Raw genomic sequence first — 18,372 nt, 5'->3', positions numbered from 1 at the left:
GTCAGTGGGAAAACGTACAAAATCAGCAGGGGATCAAATACTTTATTCTCTCACTGTAGGCTGTCTTGTCAGTGATCAGGTCTACCACTGTTTTGTCATCGGAAAACTTAATGGTGTTGGAGTCGTGCCTGGCTGTGCAGGCATGTGTGAACAGGGAGTACAGGAGGGGACTGAGCACATGCCCCTGAGGGGCCCCCGTGTTGAGGATCAGCATGGTGGATGTGTTGTTACCTACCCTTACCGCCTGGGGGCGGCCCGTCAGGAAGTCCAGGATCCAGTTGCAGAGGGAGTTGTTTAGTCCCAGGGTCCTTAGCTTCGTGATGAGCTTTGAGGGCACAATGGTGTTAAACGCTGAGCTGTAGTTAATGAATAGCATTCTCACATAAGTGTTCCTTTTGTCCATGTGTGAAAGGACCATGTGCAGTGCAATAGATGTTGCATCATCTGGAAATGCTTCGCAAGGAAGCATTTCATTGCACTGTGCACTCCATTGTTATATTGTGTATATGACAAATAAACTTGAGCTTAGAAGGGAAGGGGGAGACAGCTAGAAAGAGAGGGGAAACAATGGCCAACTTTGTGGTTATATTGTAGAGGAACAAAACATTGAAAATGCATAGGCCCTTAAATTCTGTCTCCTCAAATGTTATGTAATCTAACAATCTCATAATAGCTGGTAGAACTGACGAAATTAAATGAATCATAGAGGTCTTATAACCTATTCCATTCTACAAGTAATTTGAGGATCATGTCTCTTTATATTCATATAGCCTTGAGGCTATGAAGCTTCTTATCTGTCGTGTTTGGAGTTGTGTTGCACTGTTGCGCAGACGTTTTCTTGACAGTTGAGTTTCCCTGGTCATGTTGGTATACAGTAAAGAGCAACTAAAAAAACTAAAACCAACTTCTCATTTAGAAAACAGCTTATGTGGCATCGATATGAGTCAGATACATTTATTCTAGTGTCAAAATTGACTACAAAGTGTGAATAATTTTGTTCATTAAGTCAGTCTCATCCAAAATTCAGTTTTGTGTGACTTATGGTCGTGTCAGCATAACAATGTACAGTAAATTAAGGTTGGGTTTCAATCCTGCTCATATGCCCACAGCTCCTGCCCATATGCCCACAGCTGGCAGCACAAAAGTAATTATACATTTGGAGTGCAGCTGCATGTGACCCAATCTGATCGTAATGCCTGTGGTAAATTTGGGTAAACATTGGATATCCCTATGGGGCTAGTTTTAGGGACCATCGGTAAATTACACAATGCACACGGGACAATATATTACAATTCCAATAGCTCCAAATGTCAATTACTTAAAAACCTAAAACCAACTATAAATTGTAGAAATTCATATACAAATATTGAACGTATTTCAGGAGAAAACTAAAAGGCGTGCAACATAAAAAATATTGTATAATTTACATTGTGTAATTTATTAACGTTCCCTAACTAGCCTCAGAGATAGGCTATCCCAAAGTCAAAAGTCCAGTCGCACACCCGCCGGCTGAAGCTAATTGGCTAAATAATTTGTCTAACTCTTCCCACCTGCGAATATACACACACGAGACACCCACATCAAACCACACCCCGAAACCAACTCACATTTGAATACAGTCATGGTCGCTAGCGTTACTTAATAAACTAAATCTAAAACGATACCCAATCAGGAAGTACAGTCACCCTTTAAAACTAACTGAAGACGATGCACCTCTTCCTTGCTACCTTTCATATGAACCAAGGAGGAGGGCAGATGAGAACAGCAGGCCAGCAGAGCACTTTGAACAGTAGCAGTCAAGGGCAAAATGGTAGGAAGAGGATGATTTAGGTGAACCCAGACCCAAAGCAATTTAAGTTACCTGTTAAGGGTTGCGTCAATTGAATCTGGTATCAGGATAAATATGACACTGAGTCACCGTATTGTATACTATGTACTTTTTATTAGCTAAGCAATAAGTGGTAAATGCAATTTTTGTATATATGGGTTCGCTGTAACACCACACAGGGTAGAACAGAGAACTGACTTGTTCCTGACAAAGTTATTATAATATACTCTGACAGAAGTAGTTCCTGCTTTCGAGCCGGCTTGTCACAGAGTAGAGACTGGGCGTGGTTTAAACTCACTCAGCCTATGTGGATTGTTGGCGCACGAGCTGGTCCCAGCACCCTAGGCGCTTCAGCGGTTAGTCGTTGTAGTTGTGTAGAATATATATGCGCTCACACACTCGATACAGTTATCACACACCTGGCTCCTGTTATCTAACAAAAGACCGTTTGTTCCCTACACTACGGTCTGTATGCATCAGTCAAGGTGTGAATGGAGGTGACCGATTCTAATGCGAATATTTTCCCACAACAGATGTTTCCATCAAATTGACTTGTTGCTGATACAAGGCTGTGTGTGATGATGTAGTGCACATGTGATTAAATTCCCATGTACCAAATAAAAAAATGCAAGTTAAATGGGTTTCCATCGCATTTTCAAATCTACTGATGGTTTGTTTTCTGACAATGTTTGCGTTATACATTTTGGCTAGAGCGCACGTAGGCCTATTTATAGCCTAAATGAGATTATTATGGACAAAAGCGCAAGTTTTAATTTAATTTGTCAAAAGGCGATCAAACATCGATTATCATCGCACCAGAATAAGACCCTCTATGTATTGGAAATGAGCATCAAGCTCATCACCTTGCACTTTCACCACCCTGTGAAGTTCATCATAATTGATTTCCTCTGTAGCCTTATAAACGTCATGCTTTCCTGGAAGAGTTGTAGTGGGAGGACCACACACCACATAGTTTATTTCGATATGGTTATTACACTGAACACAGATATAAACACAACATGTAAAATGTTGGTCTCATGTTTCATGAGCTGAAATAAAATATCACAGAAATGTTCCATATGCAAAAAAAGAGTATTTGTCTCAAATGTTGTGCACAAACTTGTTTACATCCCTGTTAGTGAGCATTTCTCCTTTGCCAAGATAATTCATCCACCTGACAGATGTGGAATATCAAGAAGCTGATTAAACAGCATGATCATTTCACAGATACAAATTGTGCTGGGGACAATTAATGATCACTCTAAAATGTGCAGTTTTGTCACACAACACAATGCCTCAAGTTTTGAGGGAGCATGCAATTGGCATGCTGACTGCAGAAATGTCCACCAGAACTTTTGACAGAGAATTGAATGTTAATTTCTCTACCATAAGCTTCATCGAAGGCTGTGTAACCAAGCCAGCCCAGGACCTCCACATCCGGCTTCTTCATCTGCGGGATCGTCTGCAACCAGCCACCCGCACAACCAAAGACTTTCTGCAGAAACTGTCAGAAACCGTCTCAGGAAGCTCATCTGCGTGCTCGTCGTACTCACCAGGGTCTTGATCTGACTGTAGTTCAGCATCATAACCAACTTCAGTGGGCAAATGCTCACCTTTGATGGTCACTGGCAAGCAGGAGAAGTGTTCTCTTCATGGATGAATCCTGCTTTCAACTGTACCGGGCAGGTGGGGGAGCAGTTTGCTGATGGTGAGGTTGTGAACAGAGTACCCCGTGGTGGGGGTGGTGTCATTGTATGGGGAGGCATAAGCTAATGACAATTAACACAATTGCATTTTATGGATGGCAATTTGAATGCACAGATATATGGTGACAAGATCCTAAGGTCCATTGATGTGCCATTCATCCGCCGCCATCACCTCATGTTTCAGCATGATAAATCATGGCCCCATGTCGCTAGGATCTTTACACAATTCCTGGAAGCTGAAAATGTCCCAGTTATTCAATGACCTGCTGACTCACCAGACATGTCACCCATTGAGCATGTTTGGGATGCACTGGAGCAACATGTAAGACAGCATGTTCCAGTTCCCACCAATATCCAGCAACTTCGCACAGCCATTGAAGAGGAGTGGGACAACATTTCACGGGACACAATCAACAGCCTGATCAACTCTATGTGAAGGATGATGTGTCAGGCTGCATGAGAAAGATGGTGGTCACACCAGATACTGACTGGTCTTCTGACTGGTCTTCTGATCCATGCCCCTACTTTTATTTTTTAAAAGGTGTCTGTGACCAACAGATGTATATCTGTATTCCCAGTCATGTGAAATCCATAGATTAGGCCTAATTAATTTATTCCAATTGACTGATTTCCTTATATGAACTGTAGCTCAGTAAAATATTTTAAATTGTTGCGTGTTGAGCTTATATTTTTGTTCAGTGCATATCAATATTTGCACATAAAGGCGTTTTCACAATACATTTTACTGGTACAAAAATATCCCATCATGTCAAAGGAACAGATTATCTGTCAGCATTTATACAATTTTACAGAAAGTCCTGTTTTATATGGTATAACTTTGCTGCATAAAAACTATGGATGGAATTGTGGTTACTGTCAATGAAAAGATGTGGAAAGGCAACACGCAATTACAGTCACCTTCTTAGGTTTATATAGCGCAGATGAATAGGGAGTTAGTTATCAGTATCTTTGGATATAGGCTATATTATTCTGCAAATGTAGACTAACATAAAAAAGGGCATGTGCAGGATATGCTTTTTAATTAAAAATATATTGCCTACCCTACATTACAAGAAGAGAAAGATATCACATTTGAAAGAGGAAACCGTTAGTTGAAAGAATATTTGGATATATTGCTATGTGTATAATATACTGATAATACCCCCTGTTCAGATATGTGAAATGTGGACACAGTTTGAAATTATGATCAAAGTTTTTCGAGAAACAGAGAATTAATGAGGGGTACAAAAATGCAGAGTGGGCAGTCCTTACGTTGGGTCAAAGTTGATTTGCACAGCGTGCTAGTTTCGCGCCAGCATTTTCGCGGGTGGTGACAACTACACTGATAATCGGCGAGAAATGAAACACCCCAAATAAGATAATATCGGTTATACTTGCAGTATATTTGTGGCGTTCATGGTATACTTTTATTTGATCGTTTGTATTCTATCAGGAGTACTAAGGTGAGGAAGTGCATCTGGCTGCGTTTTGTTTGTGTTTATTTTCGCGCTAGCGGAGGGAGTGACTTGCTATAAGAACAAATACTCTTTGGAAATTGCAATTACTAGTATTGGTTTTGACAGTGCTGTCTTTCAAAATGATCTAGTAAATTGGTAATATACCTACAGTTGGTATTGATATTAGATGGCTAGGTAAACTAGTGAGCTAACACATTTAGTGGCTAGCTAGCTAGCTAACCAGTTCGATCAGTGAAAGTGAATTGACTGCACTTGTATGCTAGCCAGCTATCTTGATTGACGACTAGTTAGCAAACTACCGGTATTATTGACCATTGTCAGCTATATCGTTTGATCGTAGTTTGCAAAATTGTTGAACATCAAACCAACCCTAGCCATGTGTTTGCCACGTTGCCTGACGGTATGTTGTAGTTAGCTAGCTAACGGTAACTATTTTTCCTTGGCTAGTGTTTGTAAACTTAAGGTAATTTAGAGTTGATCTCTATTTTTAGAATTAAGTTACAGTATTACGCTTGTGTAGATGTCCTGTATATTGACCAGCTGCTAGTTAATGCATTTTTTTCACCTCTTCCACACTGACTACAGAATTCAAAAGTACAATTCTTGTCTTTCATAATTTGGTCCGATATTCTTGGATATGTAGTGTCAGCGTTTGTTGCTGGCATGTCATCCCTAATTTTGCAGATCTATCCAATGAAAAAGTAATTAAAATAGTTTGCGATATATTAGTGGGCTTTGTGATGAATGAGCCATCTGATTCAATGAATGAATGAACGAGCAAAGTTGGCTTTTCTTCCCCAAATTTTCATTTAAGGTTTTTTATCTTTACATTTTTTATCATTTGTTAAATATAATTGATCTTTGTTTCATAATGTAGCTAATTTTTTTATTTAGTTTACTTAATTTGTAGTACGTTGGCCAATCAATTGGGCTGAGAGACTTAATTGCCATCCATACCTTTTGCATCTTTCCTCTCAACCATACCATTTTTCAATTCATCAATCCAAGGGGATTTAACAGTTTTTACAGTCATTTTCTTGATGGGTGCTTATTAGTAACTGGAATAAGTAGTTTCATAAATGTGTCAAGTGCAGCGTCTGGTTGCCCCTCATTACACACCACAGACCCGCAAATATTCTTTACATCAACATATGAATCACTACAAAACGTATTGTATGACCTCTTATACACTATATTAGAAACTTGGAACGTTGGTTTTCCTACATATGGCTATTATATTGTGATAACTACATTATATGAATTTGGATACTGCTTTAAAGCAAATATCTGCAGCATTAGTAAACATGTGATCAATACATGTTGATGATTTAATTCCTGTGCTGTTTGTAATTACCCTGGTAGGTTGACTGATAACCTGATCCAGGTTGCAGCCACTGGTTACAGTCTGAAGTGGGTGGCTTGATGAAAGCCAGTCAATATTTAAATCACTCAGAAAATATACTTCTCTGTTGATCACATGCATTATCATGCATTTCACACATATTATCCAGATACTGACTGTTAGCACTTGATGGTCAATAGCAGCTTCCCACAAGAATGGGCTTTAGGTGAGGCAGATAAACCTGTAGCCATATTACTTCAACAGCATTTAACATTAGACCGTCTCTCAGCTTTCCTGGAATGTGGTTCTGAATATAGACGGCAACACCGCCTCCGTTGGCATTTCTGTCTTTTCAGGTCGATGTTATAACCATGTATTGCTACCAGTGTATCATCAAAGAGAGTTTCAGAGATAGTCTGAAAATGAATGACATCGGTTACAAGCAAGTAATTGACTTCATGGACCTTGTTTCTTAGGCTACATATGTTAGTATGGGCTATTTTTAGCACTTTTCTGGGTTGCTTGATTGTTTTTAATGCTTTACTGGGAAGCTAAAAAGCTGGGTCATTGCCGATCGTGCGTGAAAACAGTTTTGACTGGCCACTATTTGAAAGAAGATGCCAACTTTCTCATTCTGCTGTATTTATGGCTCAGTTCTTAAAATGAACACATGAATCTGCTTTACAAACAGTGTAGCCTACCTGGTATATCTGGCACATGAGTTTCAAGTTTGGGGAAGCCTACCTTTTACAATATAGCATTTCATATATCCTTGCATTTGCAGACTTATGTAAGATAGCACACTAGTCATAATTTAGGCTAATATAACACAATCACTGTTTGCAGAAAAAGACTTCAATGCATGGTTGAGTGCATATATAGAGTAGGTTACCGTAATTTCCGGGCTATAAGCCGCTACTTTTTTCCCACGCTTTGAACCTCGCGGTTTATACAATGACTCAGCTAATTTATGGATTTTTCCCACTTTCACAAAATTCATGCCGCCAAAACTGAGCACCGTCACATAATGTGACGTAAATCGAGCGCACTCAAACTTCCCATCATTCTGATTACGGTAGTCATTTTGTCACCCTCATCATGGGAAAGACACGGAGAAATGCATATGATGCAGCTTTCAAGTTGAAGGCGATCGATCTGGGTGCTGGAAAAGGAAATAGAGCTGCTGCACGGGAGCTTGGCCTTAATGAGTCGATAAGACGTTGGAAACGGCAGCGTGAGGAACTGACTCAGTACAAAAAAGCTTTTAGAGGGAAGAAAAGCAGATGGCCCGAACTAGAACATGATCTTGAAGACTGGGTCAACACACAGAGAGCAGACGGCCGAACTAGAACATGATCTTGAAGACTGGGTCAACACACAGAGAGCAGACGGCCGAACTAGAACATGATCTTGAAGACTGGGTCAACACACAGAGAGCAGACGGCCGAACTAGAACATGATCTTGAAGACTGGGTCAACACACAGAGAGCAGACGGCCGAACTAGAACATGATCTTGAAGACTGGGTCAACACACAGAGAGCAGACGGCCGAACTAGAACATGATCTTGAAGACTGGGTCAACACACAGAGAGCAGACGGCCGAACTAGAACATGATCTTGAAGACTGGGTCAACACACAGAGAGCAGACGGCCGAACTAGAACATGATCTTGAAGACTGGGTCAACACACAGAGAGCAGACGGCCGAACTAGAACATGATCTTGAAGACTGGGTCAACACACAGAGAGCAGACGGCCGAACTAGAACATGATCTTGAAGACTGGGTCAACACACACAGAGCAGACGGCCGAACTAGAACATGATCTTGAAGACTGGGTCAACACACAGAGAGCAGACGGCCGAACTAGAACATGATCTTGAAGACACATAGAGTAGTCAACACACAGAGAGCAGACGGCCGAACTAGAACATGATCTTGAAGACACATAGAGTAGTCAACACACAGAGAGCAGACGGCCGAACTAGAACATGATCTTGAAGACTGGGTCAACACACACAGAGCAGACGGCCGAACTAGAACATGATCTTGAAGACTGGGTCAACACACAGAGAGCAGACGGCCGAACTAGAACATGATCTTGAAGACTGGGTCAACACACAGAGAGCAGACGGCCGAACTAGAACATGATCTTGAAGACTGGGTCAACATATAGAGAGCAGACGGCCGAACTAGAACATGATCTTGAAGACTGGGTCAACACACAGAGAGCAGACGGCCGAACTAGAACATGATCTTGAAGACTGGGTCAACATATAGAGAGCAGACGGCCGAACTAGAACATGATCTTGAAGACTGGGTCAACACACAGAGAGCAGATGGCCGAACTAGAACATGATCTTGAAGACTGGGTCAACACACAGAGAGCAGACGGCCGAGGTGTTTCAACTGTGCAGATCCGACTGAAAGCCAAAACAATCGCCACCGCAATGAAGTTTGAGGATTTTAGAGGTGGACCATCGCGGTGTCTAAGATTTATGATACGTAAAGGCCTGTTCATCAGGGTACGGACGAGTGTGTCAGCAGCTCCCTCCCGACTACGAGGAAAAAGTTTAAAACTTCCGGAAATTCACTGATGCAAAGATAGCGGAGCTTTCCATCGGCCCGCACAACATCATAAATAAGGATGAGGTTCCTCTGACGTTTGCCCTGCCTCCGGTAGGCACCTGCGGCTTATTTATGTACAAAATATATATATATTTTTTTTTCAGTGGGTGCGGCTTATATTCAGGTGCGCTTAATAGTCCAGAAATTACGGTATATGCTATATCAGAAGTTTCTGGCCTTTTTATAAACACATTTCATGCAATTCTACTATACTTTGACTGGAGCAGAATCTTTTTTTAATTTGACAAATTACAAGGTAGCCTACTCTGACAAAGATCAATAAAAACTACGTTGTTCATATAATAGTCTTATGAGAAGGAGAGACACAAATGGAATATAATGTCCATATAAACTGGAGTAGGAAATGATTATCCAAAAAAGAACTTCAGTAGCTATGACCCAACAATGATAAATAGTGACTATATCGTGTGTCTCAGTTGGTAGAGCATGGCACTTGCAAGGCCAGGGTTGTAGGTTCGATTCCCACGGGCGAACAGTACAAAGACGATGACTGATGAATTGTGTGCAACCTGCACAAGAGAAACAGCAGAGCTCTGGCCTTGCATGCACATTTTTCTTTTTCAAATCATCATTAGTGTCGCGTCATTGATGCCTTGGAATGTACTGAAAACACTGCCTGATGTTTGTATCACAGCCGTAAAAAAACAAATGGAGGAGGACCGGTTTGTTTAACCACTCAACACAGAATTTTTGCTTTGGATTATAGTGGACTAAGCCAATCTATTACTTCTATGCCTGAACTTTGAATTTGGTTGGATTACACAATTCCAGTGACTTCTGTGCCCCTAATCATTCTACTCACACAAATGCTCGATATAGTCAGAATACTCTCCCTCGGTAATCGGTTGGGGATAATACCTCTTCTCTTTTAATCAGCTATGTTCAATTGTATTCTTCTTACTATAAAATAATATACACTGAACAAAAATATAAATGCAACAATTTCAAAGATTTGAATGAGTTACAGTCCATATAAGGATCTCAGTCAATAGAAATGCATTCTTTAAGCCCTAATCTATGGATTTCACATGACTGGGAATAAACATATGCAGGTCACAGACACCTTAAAAAACAATTCGGGGAGTAAATCAGAATCTGTCAGTATCCGGTGTGACCACCATTTGCCTCATGCACTACAACATCTCCTTCGCATAGAGTTGTTCAGGCTGTTGATTTTGGCCTGTGAAATGTTGTCCCACTCTTCTTTAATGGCTGTGCAAAGTTGCTGGCTATTGGCAGGAACTGGAAAACGCTGTCTTACCCGTCAATCCAGAGCATCCCAAACATGCTCAATGGGTGACATGTCTGAGTATGCAGGCCATGGAAGAACTGGGACATTTCCAGCTTCCAGGAACTGTGTACAGATCCTTGTGACATGGGGGGCTGTGAATTATCATGTTGAAACATGAGGTGATGGCGGCAGATGAATGGCACGACAATGGGTCTCAGGATCTCATCACGGAATCTCTGGCCATTCAAATTTCCATTGATTAAAATGGAATTGTGTTTGTTGTCTTTAGCTTATGCCTGCCCACACCATAACCCCACAGCTACCATCTTCTTGATTTTCCACACCTGTCAGGTGGGTGGATTATCTTGGAAAACAAGATATTCTCACTAACAGGGATGTAAAACAATTCGAGACGTATGTATATGGGAAAATGTTTTGGGATATTTCATTTCAGCTCATGAAACATGGGACCAACACTTTGCATGTGGCATTTTATATTTTTGTTAAGTGTAAAATAATACCATGAGAATCTTGTCTGCTAAATGAACTAGTGTAGCCCACAGCCATATGGCATAGCCAGATCAGGGCCTAACATAAGGATGACAAATGGCCGACATTTTCTTTTGTATTTTTTAGACCTGTCTAAAATAAATAATGGATTTATTGTGATGGTGTGGGCTATATTAAATTGATTTATTTACTTTTAAAAATGTAGATGTTCCGAAGGTCTGCATCAGTGTCTTGTAGGCTATGCCTGGAAGCCAGGAAATGCTATGACCTTGTTTGTTAATTAACGTTAAGTACCGTGAGACAGGTAGTTATTTGCATGACAATCACCGGCTGATAATTTTATGATCACCACAGGTGTGAGAGGAACCAGGATGATGGCAACGGTGCCCCTGACCAGCTCCAGTCTCCTCCCTCTGCTGGAATCTCTGGAGGATATCACAGCCGGACAGCCGGAGCAGACAGACGCCTACCTCACCATTGTCAAGTAGGTGCTTTAGATGGACATAGGCAGCCTATGATGACCTCGTTATCCCTAGATGCTGATCGATATGCATGTCAGGTGTATGTTTTTCTCTAATGAGCTGAGGTAGTGGGTAGCTCTGCAACACTTATAAAGACGTCTGTTTCCATCCTAAATGCTGGCTCTGCTTTGTCTTCAGTCGTCTCAGTGGGGATGATGGAACACAGTTTCTCCCTGCCGTTGTAAAGAACTTTTCACGTTTGGGTAGAACTTTCCAGGTGAGTGCATGCTTTATATGAAGGAGATTTCTGAAGGAAAAATGTGAACATCTCGTTGACTAAAGGATTGTCATGAATGTTATGTTTTTGTCATGTTGTTTTAGACCCATATCGCCAGTCAGAATGCAGAGCTGAGCCAGGCTGCACTACAGGCCCTTGGGTTCTGTGTGTTCCATGCCCATGTCGTCTCAGCTGTCCCAGGTACTGAACAAGTAGAATTCTTCATATTTTTACATGTGACTTGTTTAACTGATGGGATAAAAATCAGCAATTCAGATTATCCATTAAAAGTTAAATAAGCCTGGTAAGAATGGAGATCACATCATTTGAAACAGGGTTTTCTTTGGCTTTCTCTTTCTCCAGCTAATTTTGCAGAGGAGCTACTGTCAGCTCTTTCCTCTCTGGTGGTGAAGTCTACAGACAAGAACACATGCACCAGAGCGTTATGGGTCATCTCCAAACAGAACTTCCCTCCAGAGGTGGTGGCCAAGATGGTGCCAGAGATTCTGAGAACCCTGGAGTGTGTACGGACTAGAGAAGACATCCAGTCTGTTGTCATGGAGCATGAGTCGTTGAATGTTATCATAAGGTAAACTAAAACACCCAGTTTTTGTACATGTACTCTCCTAACCTGGAATCAATAGCTTTGATTGGCTATGACTCTCATTTAGGAATGCACAATTTAATGGTTCAGTATGATAACCCTGCCACTTAGCAGATGGATGTTATTGTAGTCTACCTTGCTTAACATTGTATCTGTTGTGGATAGTGCTCATAGCACTCTGGTCTGGAAAAGACTGTCTTGACAGTATTTCAGTGATCATCAGCTCTTTCTCGGTCTTGCCCCTCCTGTCTGTGTGTAGGTTGCTGGACCAGACCCCAGCCCAGATGGGTGAGTGTGCAGTGCAGTGGGCCAAGCTGGTCATCCCTCTGGTGGTCCACTCAGCCTCTAAAGTGCGCCTGCGGGCGGCAGCAGCCCTGGAGATGGGTCTGCCTCTACTAATAGAGAAACAGAAAGAGGTGGCAGCCATCATAGAACCCATCATGTCCTCTGTGAGTGTCTTTATACTCTCTACCAGAGCCATATGTATTTACATGATTATATCTAAATACATGCCCTCTACTGTCTGCCACTCACACACACTTACAATACAGTGAGTGCATATGTTTTTAGCAAGTTGCTTTGGATAAATGGAAGGTTCAGAAACTCTTGATGCTAATTTCTTCACAATCTGACAGTTGTTCTTTTTTCGCTCCAGAAACTCATCCCAGAGCTCCAGAAACTGTTCTCTACGAAGAACGAGACCAATGTTCTGAAACTCTGGCCGTTGTTTGTCAGGCTCCTAGGGAAGGTGAGGCTTGCATGGTTTGAATTCTCAGGAGATGCTTACATGTAAGGCTCTCAGGAGTGTAATGAATTAATTTCATACGACACTATTGGTTCCTCCACACCTTGTATCGGTGGAGAGTTGGGAAAAGACACATGTCTATGACCATTGACAGTCAGTATTTCGCCTGATTCCCCCAGCTGCTCCATAGAGGTGGTCCCTTCATCAACTCCCTGCTTGGCCTGGAGGAACTGGGCTTCCGTAGCTCCTCCCCCAACATCAAGAAGATCGCCTTCATCGCCTGGAAGAGCCTCATAGACAACTTCTCCCTCAATCCAGGTGGGAAAAACACAATACAACAGAGTGCCATTACTACTTCAAGTCTTTTTGACCGGTTGCTTCGTTTAGACAGAACTTAATGGAGGGCTGTACAACAGAAGGTGTGTGGCAAACTAAATGCTCTGGTTGACATCCACTCCACTCTCTCTTCATGCACTCTTTGCTGTAGAGAACACTTACTCGGATTAGAGTAGACTGTATAGTCTATTCAGTGTCAGATTCTTTGCAGAGTGATTGACTGACCTGTCTCCCGTGCTGTAGAGATCCTGTGCAGTGCCAAGCGGCTAAGGTTGCTGCTGCAGCCCCTCCGCTCCATCCAGGTGAGGACTGAGGCCCTGCTGCTCACCAAGCTGGAGGTCTGGTGGTACCTGGTGGTCAAACTGGGACCCAACCTGCCTGCACACTTTGAACAGGTACAAAAGGGGATTTTCATTTGTATTGGTTTGATATTATGTGTCCGTTTTGAATATTTTTGCGGAAAAATGCCTATAAAGTGTTGTTGTTACGTTTATGCCGAATTATCAAACATGACTTGATGCATCCAGAATCCAAGCAGGATTTGTTATTAAGGAACGAGATTAAGTTAATAAATTAGGCCTATTATAAAATGTAATTGAAATTAAGTTTGCGATTCGATCTTGTCATAAATTGTCATCTTGTGTGAGAGGTGGATAGAGCGTTAATCTTTGTTTTGTGATTGGAAATGGCCTTCTGGAGAGCTGTCTTGTGTTGCTGACCAATAGTCTTGATGTGTTGTCAGGTTGGTGTTCCTCTCCTCCAGTGCACCCTGGGCACTGACTCTGCCTTCCCAACTACTCCAGCCCGGAGCTCCATTCAGAACAGTGCTGTGGGGACCAGTACACATAAAACTGGTAGTCTTACTGTGGGGACCACTATACCTACAACTATTCATGTCTTACTGTCTTCCATTGTCTTTTCTCTTTGCTAGTACTATGGAACATTGACTGCTTCTAGCTGTTTGTTCTCATAATTGGCATGCATGTGTGATACAAGTATGTCATTTCATTATATAATTATCTTGCCTAGAATGCAGAACATAGAAAAGCTCTCTTGAATGGTCTTCTTGGATTTACCTGAAAAGTGCCACCAGATAATTGGAAACGTTGGATGTAAAAATGTTCTAAAAGTCACTTTTTAATTGATAACGGAATTTGTTCACCTTTGTTGCTCTGTCCCCCGCCCCACCAGGTACCCCAGCCTTCTCCAGCCCTACGGTGATGCCCCGTCTGAGCCTGAACTACAGTGTGGTGGCGGGCCATGCCTACCCCTCTATACAGCTGCTGGGATTAGAGATGCTGTTGCACTACTTCATGGGGTCAGAGGTCACCGCCGCCGCTGCCAAGAACCAACTGACGCTCAGCCTGGGTGAGAGACGTGATGGTTTTACCTACTTTAGTTGAATGCACTGAACGAAGTCGCTCTGGTAAACCTCTCTGGGATATGTGGGACGGTAGCATTCCACTTGACCAAAAGCCAGAGAAAATGACAAATTCAATTAAATTAGTATAGAAATCACACATGTAAGATACCAAATTAAAGCTACACGTGTTGTGAATCCAGCCAACATGTCAGATTTCAAAAAGGCTTTTCGGCGAAAGCAAACGATGCTATAATCTGAGGATAGCACCTCGGTAAAAAAGAGAAAGAAAACATATTTCAACCCTGCAGGCTCAACACAAAACGCAGAAATAAAAATATAAATCATATACCTCCTTACCTTTGAGCTTCTGCTGTTGGCACTCCAATATGTCCCATAAACATCACAAATGGTCCTTTTGTTCGATTAATTCCGTCGATATATATCCAAAATGTCCATTTATTTGGCGCATTTGATCCAGAAAAACACCGGTTCCAACTTGCGCAACGTGACTACAAAATATCTCAAAAGTTACCTGTAAAACTTAGCCAAAACATTTCAAACTACTTTTGTAATACAACTTTATGTATTTTTTAAAGTAAATAATTGATCAAATTGAAGACGGGATGATCTGTGTTCAATACAGGAAGAAAACAAACTGACGCTACCTTTCTGGTCACGCGCCTCTAACAAACAGTACACTTGATGTGACCCTCGTTTTGAACCGGGCTTCTTCATTACACAAAGGAAAAACTCAACCAATTTCTAAAGACTGACATCCAGTGGAAGCGGTAGGAACTTCAAGAAGGTCCCTTTTAGAAATCTGGATTCCCAATGAAAACACATTGAAAAGAGTGACCTCAAAAACAAAACAAAAATTGGAATGTTTTGTCTGCTACATAAGTTCTGTTATACTCACATACATGATTCAAACTGTTTTAGAAAACACTCTGAAGTTTCTATCAAAATATACTAATAATATGCATGTCTTATCTTCTGGGGATGAGTAGCAGGCAGTTGAATTTGGGCACACATTTCATCCGGACATGAAAATATTGATTAACCCCCTGTCACCAAGAAGTTAAAGAGCTCAATTGTTCATGTAATGATGTCACAGCCTCAGTCGTTAATCAGTACTCAGTGATGTTTTATATATACAGTTGAAGTCTAAGTTTACATAGACCTTTGCCAAATACATTTAAACTCAGTTTTTCACAATTCCTGACATTTAATCCTAGTAAAAATTCCCTGTCTTAGGTCAGTTAAGATCACCACTTTATTTTAATAATGTGAAATGTCAGAATAATAGAGAATTATTTCCGCTTTTATTTCTTTCATCACATTCCCAGTGGGTCAGAAGTTTACATACTCAATTAGTTTTTGGTAGCATTGCCTTCAAATTGCCTAACTTGAGTCAAACGCTTCAGGTAGCCTTCCACAAGCTTCCCACAATAAGTTGGGTGAATTTTGGACCATTCCTCCTGACAGTGCTGGTGTAACTGAGTCAGGTTTGTATGCCGCCTTGCTAGCACATGCTTTTTCAGTTCTACCCACATTTTCTATGGGATTGAGGTCAGGGCTTTGTCATGGCCACTCCAATACCTTGACTTTGTTGTCCTTAAGCCTTTTTGCCACAAGTTTGGAAGTATGCTTGGGGTCATTGTCCATTTGGAAGACCCATTTGCAGCCAAGCTTGAACTTCCTGACTGATGTCTTGATGTGGCTTCAATATATCCACATAATGTTCCTACCCCATGATGCCATCTATTGTGTGAAGTGCACCAGTCCCTCCTGCAGCAAAGCACCCCCACAACATGATGCCGCCACCCCCGTGCTTTACTGTTGGGATGGTGTTCTCCGGCTTGCAAGCCACCCCCCTCCTCCAAACATAACGATGGTCATTATGGCCAAACGGTTCTAATTTTGTTTCATCAGACCAGAGGACATTAATCCAAAAAGTACAAACTTTGTCCCCATGTGCAGTTGCAAACCTTAGTCTGGCTTTTTTTAAGGCAGTTTTGGAGCAGTGGATTCTTCCTTGCTGAGCAGCCTTTCAGGTTGTTGAAATGGGACTAGTTTTACCGTGGATATACAGTGGGGGGGAGTATTTAGTCAGCCACCAATTCTGCAGGTTCTCCCATTTAAAAAGATGAGGCCTGTACTTTTCATCATAGGTACACTTCAACTATGAAAGACAAAATGAGGGGGGAAAATCCAGAAAATCACATTGTAGGATTTTTTTTTTTTTTTTCAAATTATGGTGGAAAATAAGTATTTTGTCACCTACGTGTTTGGAGGACAAAGAATGCTGAGTTGCATCCAAAGAACACCATACCTACTGTGAAGCATGGGGGTGGAAATATCATGCTTTGGGGCTGTTTTTCTGCAAAGGGACCAGGACGACTGATCCGTGTAAAGGAAAGACTGAATGGGGCCATGTATCGTGAGATTTTGAGTGAAAACCTCCCTCTATCAGCAAGGGCATTGAAGATGAAACGTGGCTGGGTCTTTCAGCATGACAATGATCCCAAACACACCGCCCGGGCAACGAAGGAGTGGCTTCGTAAGAAGCATTTCAAGGTCCTGGAGTGGCCTAGCCAGTCTCCAGATCTAAACCCCATAGAAAATCTTTGGAGGGAGTTGAAAGTCCGTGTTGCCCAGCAATAGCCCCAAAACATCACTGCTATAGAGGAGATCTGCATGGAGGAATGGGCCAAAATACCAGCAACAGTGTGTGAAAACTTACAGAAAACGTTTGACCTCTGTCATTGCCAACAAAGGGTATAAAAAGTATTGATAAACTTTTGTTATTGACCAAATACTTATTTTTCACCATAATTTGCAAATAGATTCATTAAATCCTACAATGTGATTTTCTGGATTTTTTTTCTCTTATTTTGTCTGTCATAGTTGAAGTGTACCTATTATGAAAATTACAGGCCTCATCTTTTTAAGTGAGAGAACCTGCACAATTGGTTCCTGACTAAATACTTTTTTGCCCCACTGTAGATACAAAAAAAAAACTTTCCTCGGCATCTTCACAAGGTCCTTTGCTTCTGGATTTGATTTCCACTTTTCGTACCAAAGTACATTCATCTCTAGGATACAGAACGCGTCTCCTTCCTGAGCAGTATGACGGCTGCGTTGTCCCATAGTGTTTATACTTGCGTACTATTGTTTGTACAGATGAATGTGTTACCTTCAGGGATTTGGAAATTGCTCCCAAGGATGTACCGGACTTGTGGAAGTCTACAATTTTTTTCTATGAGGTCTTAGCTGATTTATTTTGATTTTTCCCAAGATGTCAAGCAAAAAGGCAGTGAGTTTGAAGGTAGGCCTTGAAACACATCCACAGGTACACCTCCAATTGACTCAAATGATGTCAATCAGCCTATCAGAAACTTCCAAAGCCATGTCATCATTTTCTGGAATTTAAGCTGTTTAAAGGCACAGTCAACTTAGTGTATGTAAACTTCTGACCTACTGGAATTGTGATACAGTGAATTTATAAGTGAAATAATTTGTCTGTAAACAATTGTTGGAAAAATGACTTGTGTCATGCACAAAGTAGATGTCCTAACCGACATGCCAGAACTATAGTTTGTTAACAAGAAATTTCTGGAGTGGATGAAAAACGAGTTTTAATGACTCCAACCTAAGTGTATGTAAACTTCCGATATTTTTGTTACTTTTATGTAATTAGGCAAGTCAGTTATGAACAAATTCTTATTTACAATGACGGCCTGGCAAAAAGCCTTTGGCGGGGACGGCGGCTGGGCTTATAAATATAGGACAAAACATGCATTACGACGAGAGAACACTACAAAAAGAGACCTAAGACTACAC

General features: G+C 41.4%; 1 protein-coding gene across 3 annotated transcripts in view; it reads left to right on the top strand.

Annotated features, from left to right (window-relative positions):
- Positions 1-4,816: 4,816 nt before the first annotated feature.
- Positions 4,817-18,372, top strand: part of LOC124047925 (telomere-associated protein RIF1-like) — a 30,529-nt gene continuing 16,973 nt past the window's right edge. For all 3 annotated transcript variants that reach the window (XR_006841144.1, XM_046368281.1, XM_046368275.1), the window contains exons 1-11: positions 4,817-4,997; positions 11,098-11,227; positions 11,403-11,481; positions 11,586-11,682; positions 11,845-12,070; positions 12,345-12,534; positions 12,741-12,833; positions 13,010-13,148; positions 13,410-13,561; positions 13,909-14,020; positions 14,358-14,534. Coding sequence is in view for 2 of the 3 variants with exons in the window: in XM_046368281.1 (XP_046224237.1) it covers positions 11,115-11,227; positions 11,403-11,481; positions 11,586-11,682; positions 11,845-12,070; positions 12,345-12,534; positions 12,741-12,833; positions 13,010-13,148; positions 13,410-13,561; positions 13,909-14,020; positions 14,358-14,534 (1,378 nt within the window). In the remaining variant the exon portion in view is untranslated. The remainder of the gene's footprint in view (positions 4,998-11,097; positions 11,228-11,402; positions 11,482-11,585; positions 11,683-11,844; positions 12,071-12,344; positions 12,535-12,740; positions 12,834-13,009; positions 13,149-13,409; positions 13,562-13,908; positions 14,021-14,357; positions 14,535-18,372) is intronic.

Source organism: Oncorhynchus gorbuscha, linkage group LG01, assembly GCF_021184085.1.
Source record: "Oncorhynchus gorbuscha isolate QuinsamMale2020 ecotype Even-year linkage group LG01, OgorEven_v1.0, whole genome shotgun sequence".
NCBI classification, from domain to species: Eukaryota; Metazoa; Chordata; class Actinopteri; order Salmoniformes; family Salmonidae; genus Oncorhynchus; species Oncorhynchus gorbuscha.
Note: the sequence above shows the minus strand (reverse complement) of the source record. Positions and strands in the feature narration are given on the sequence as shown.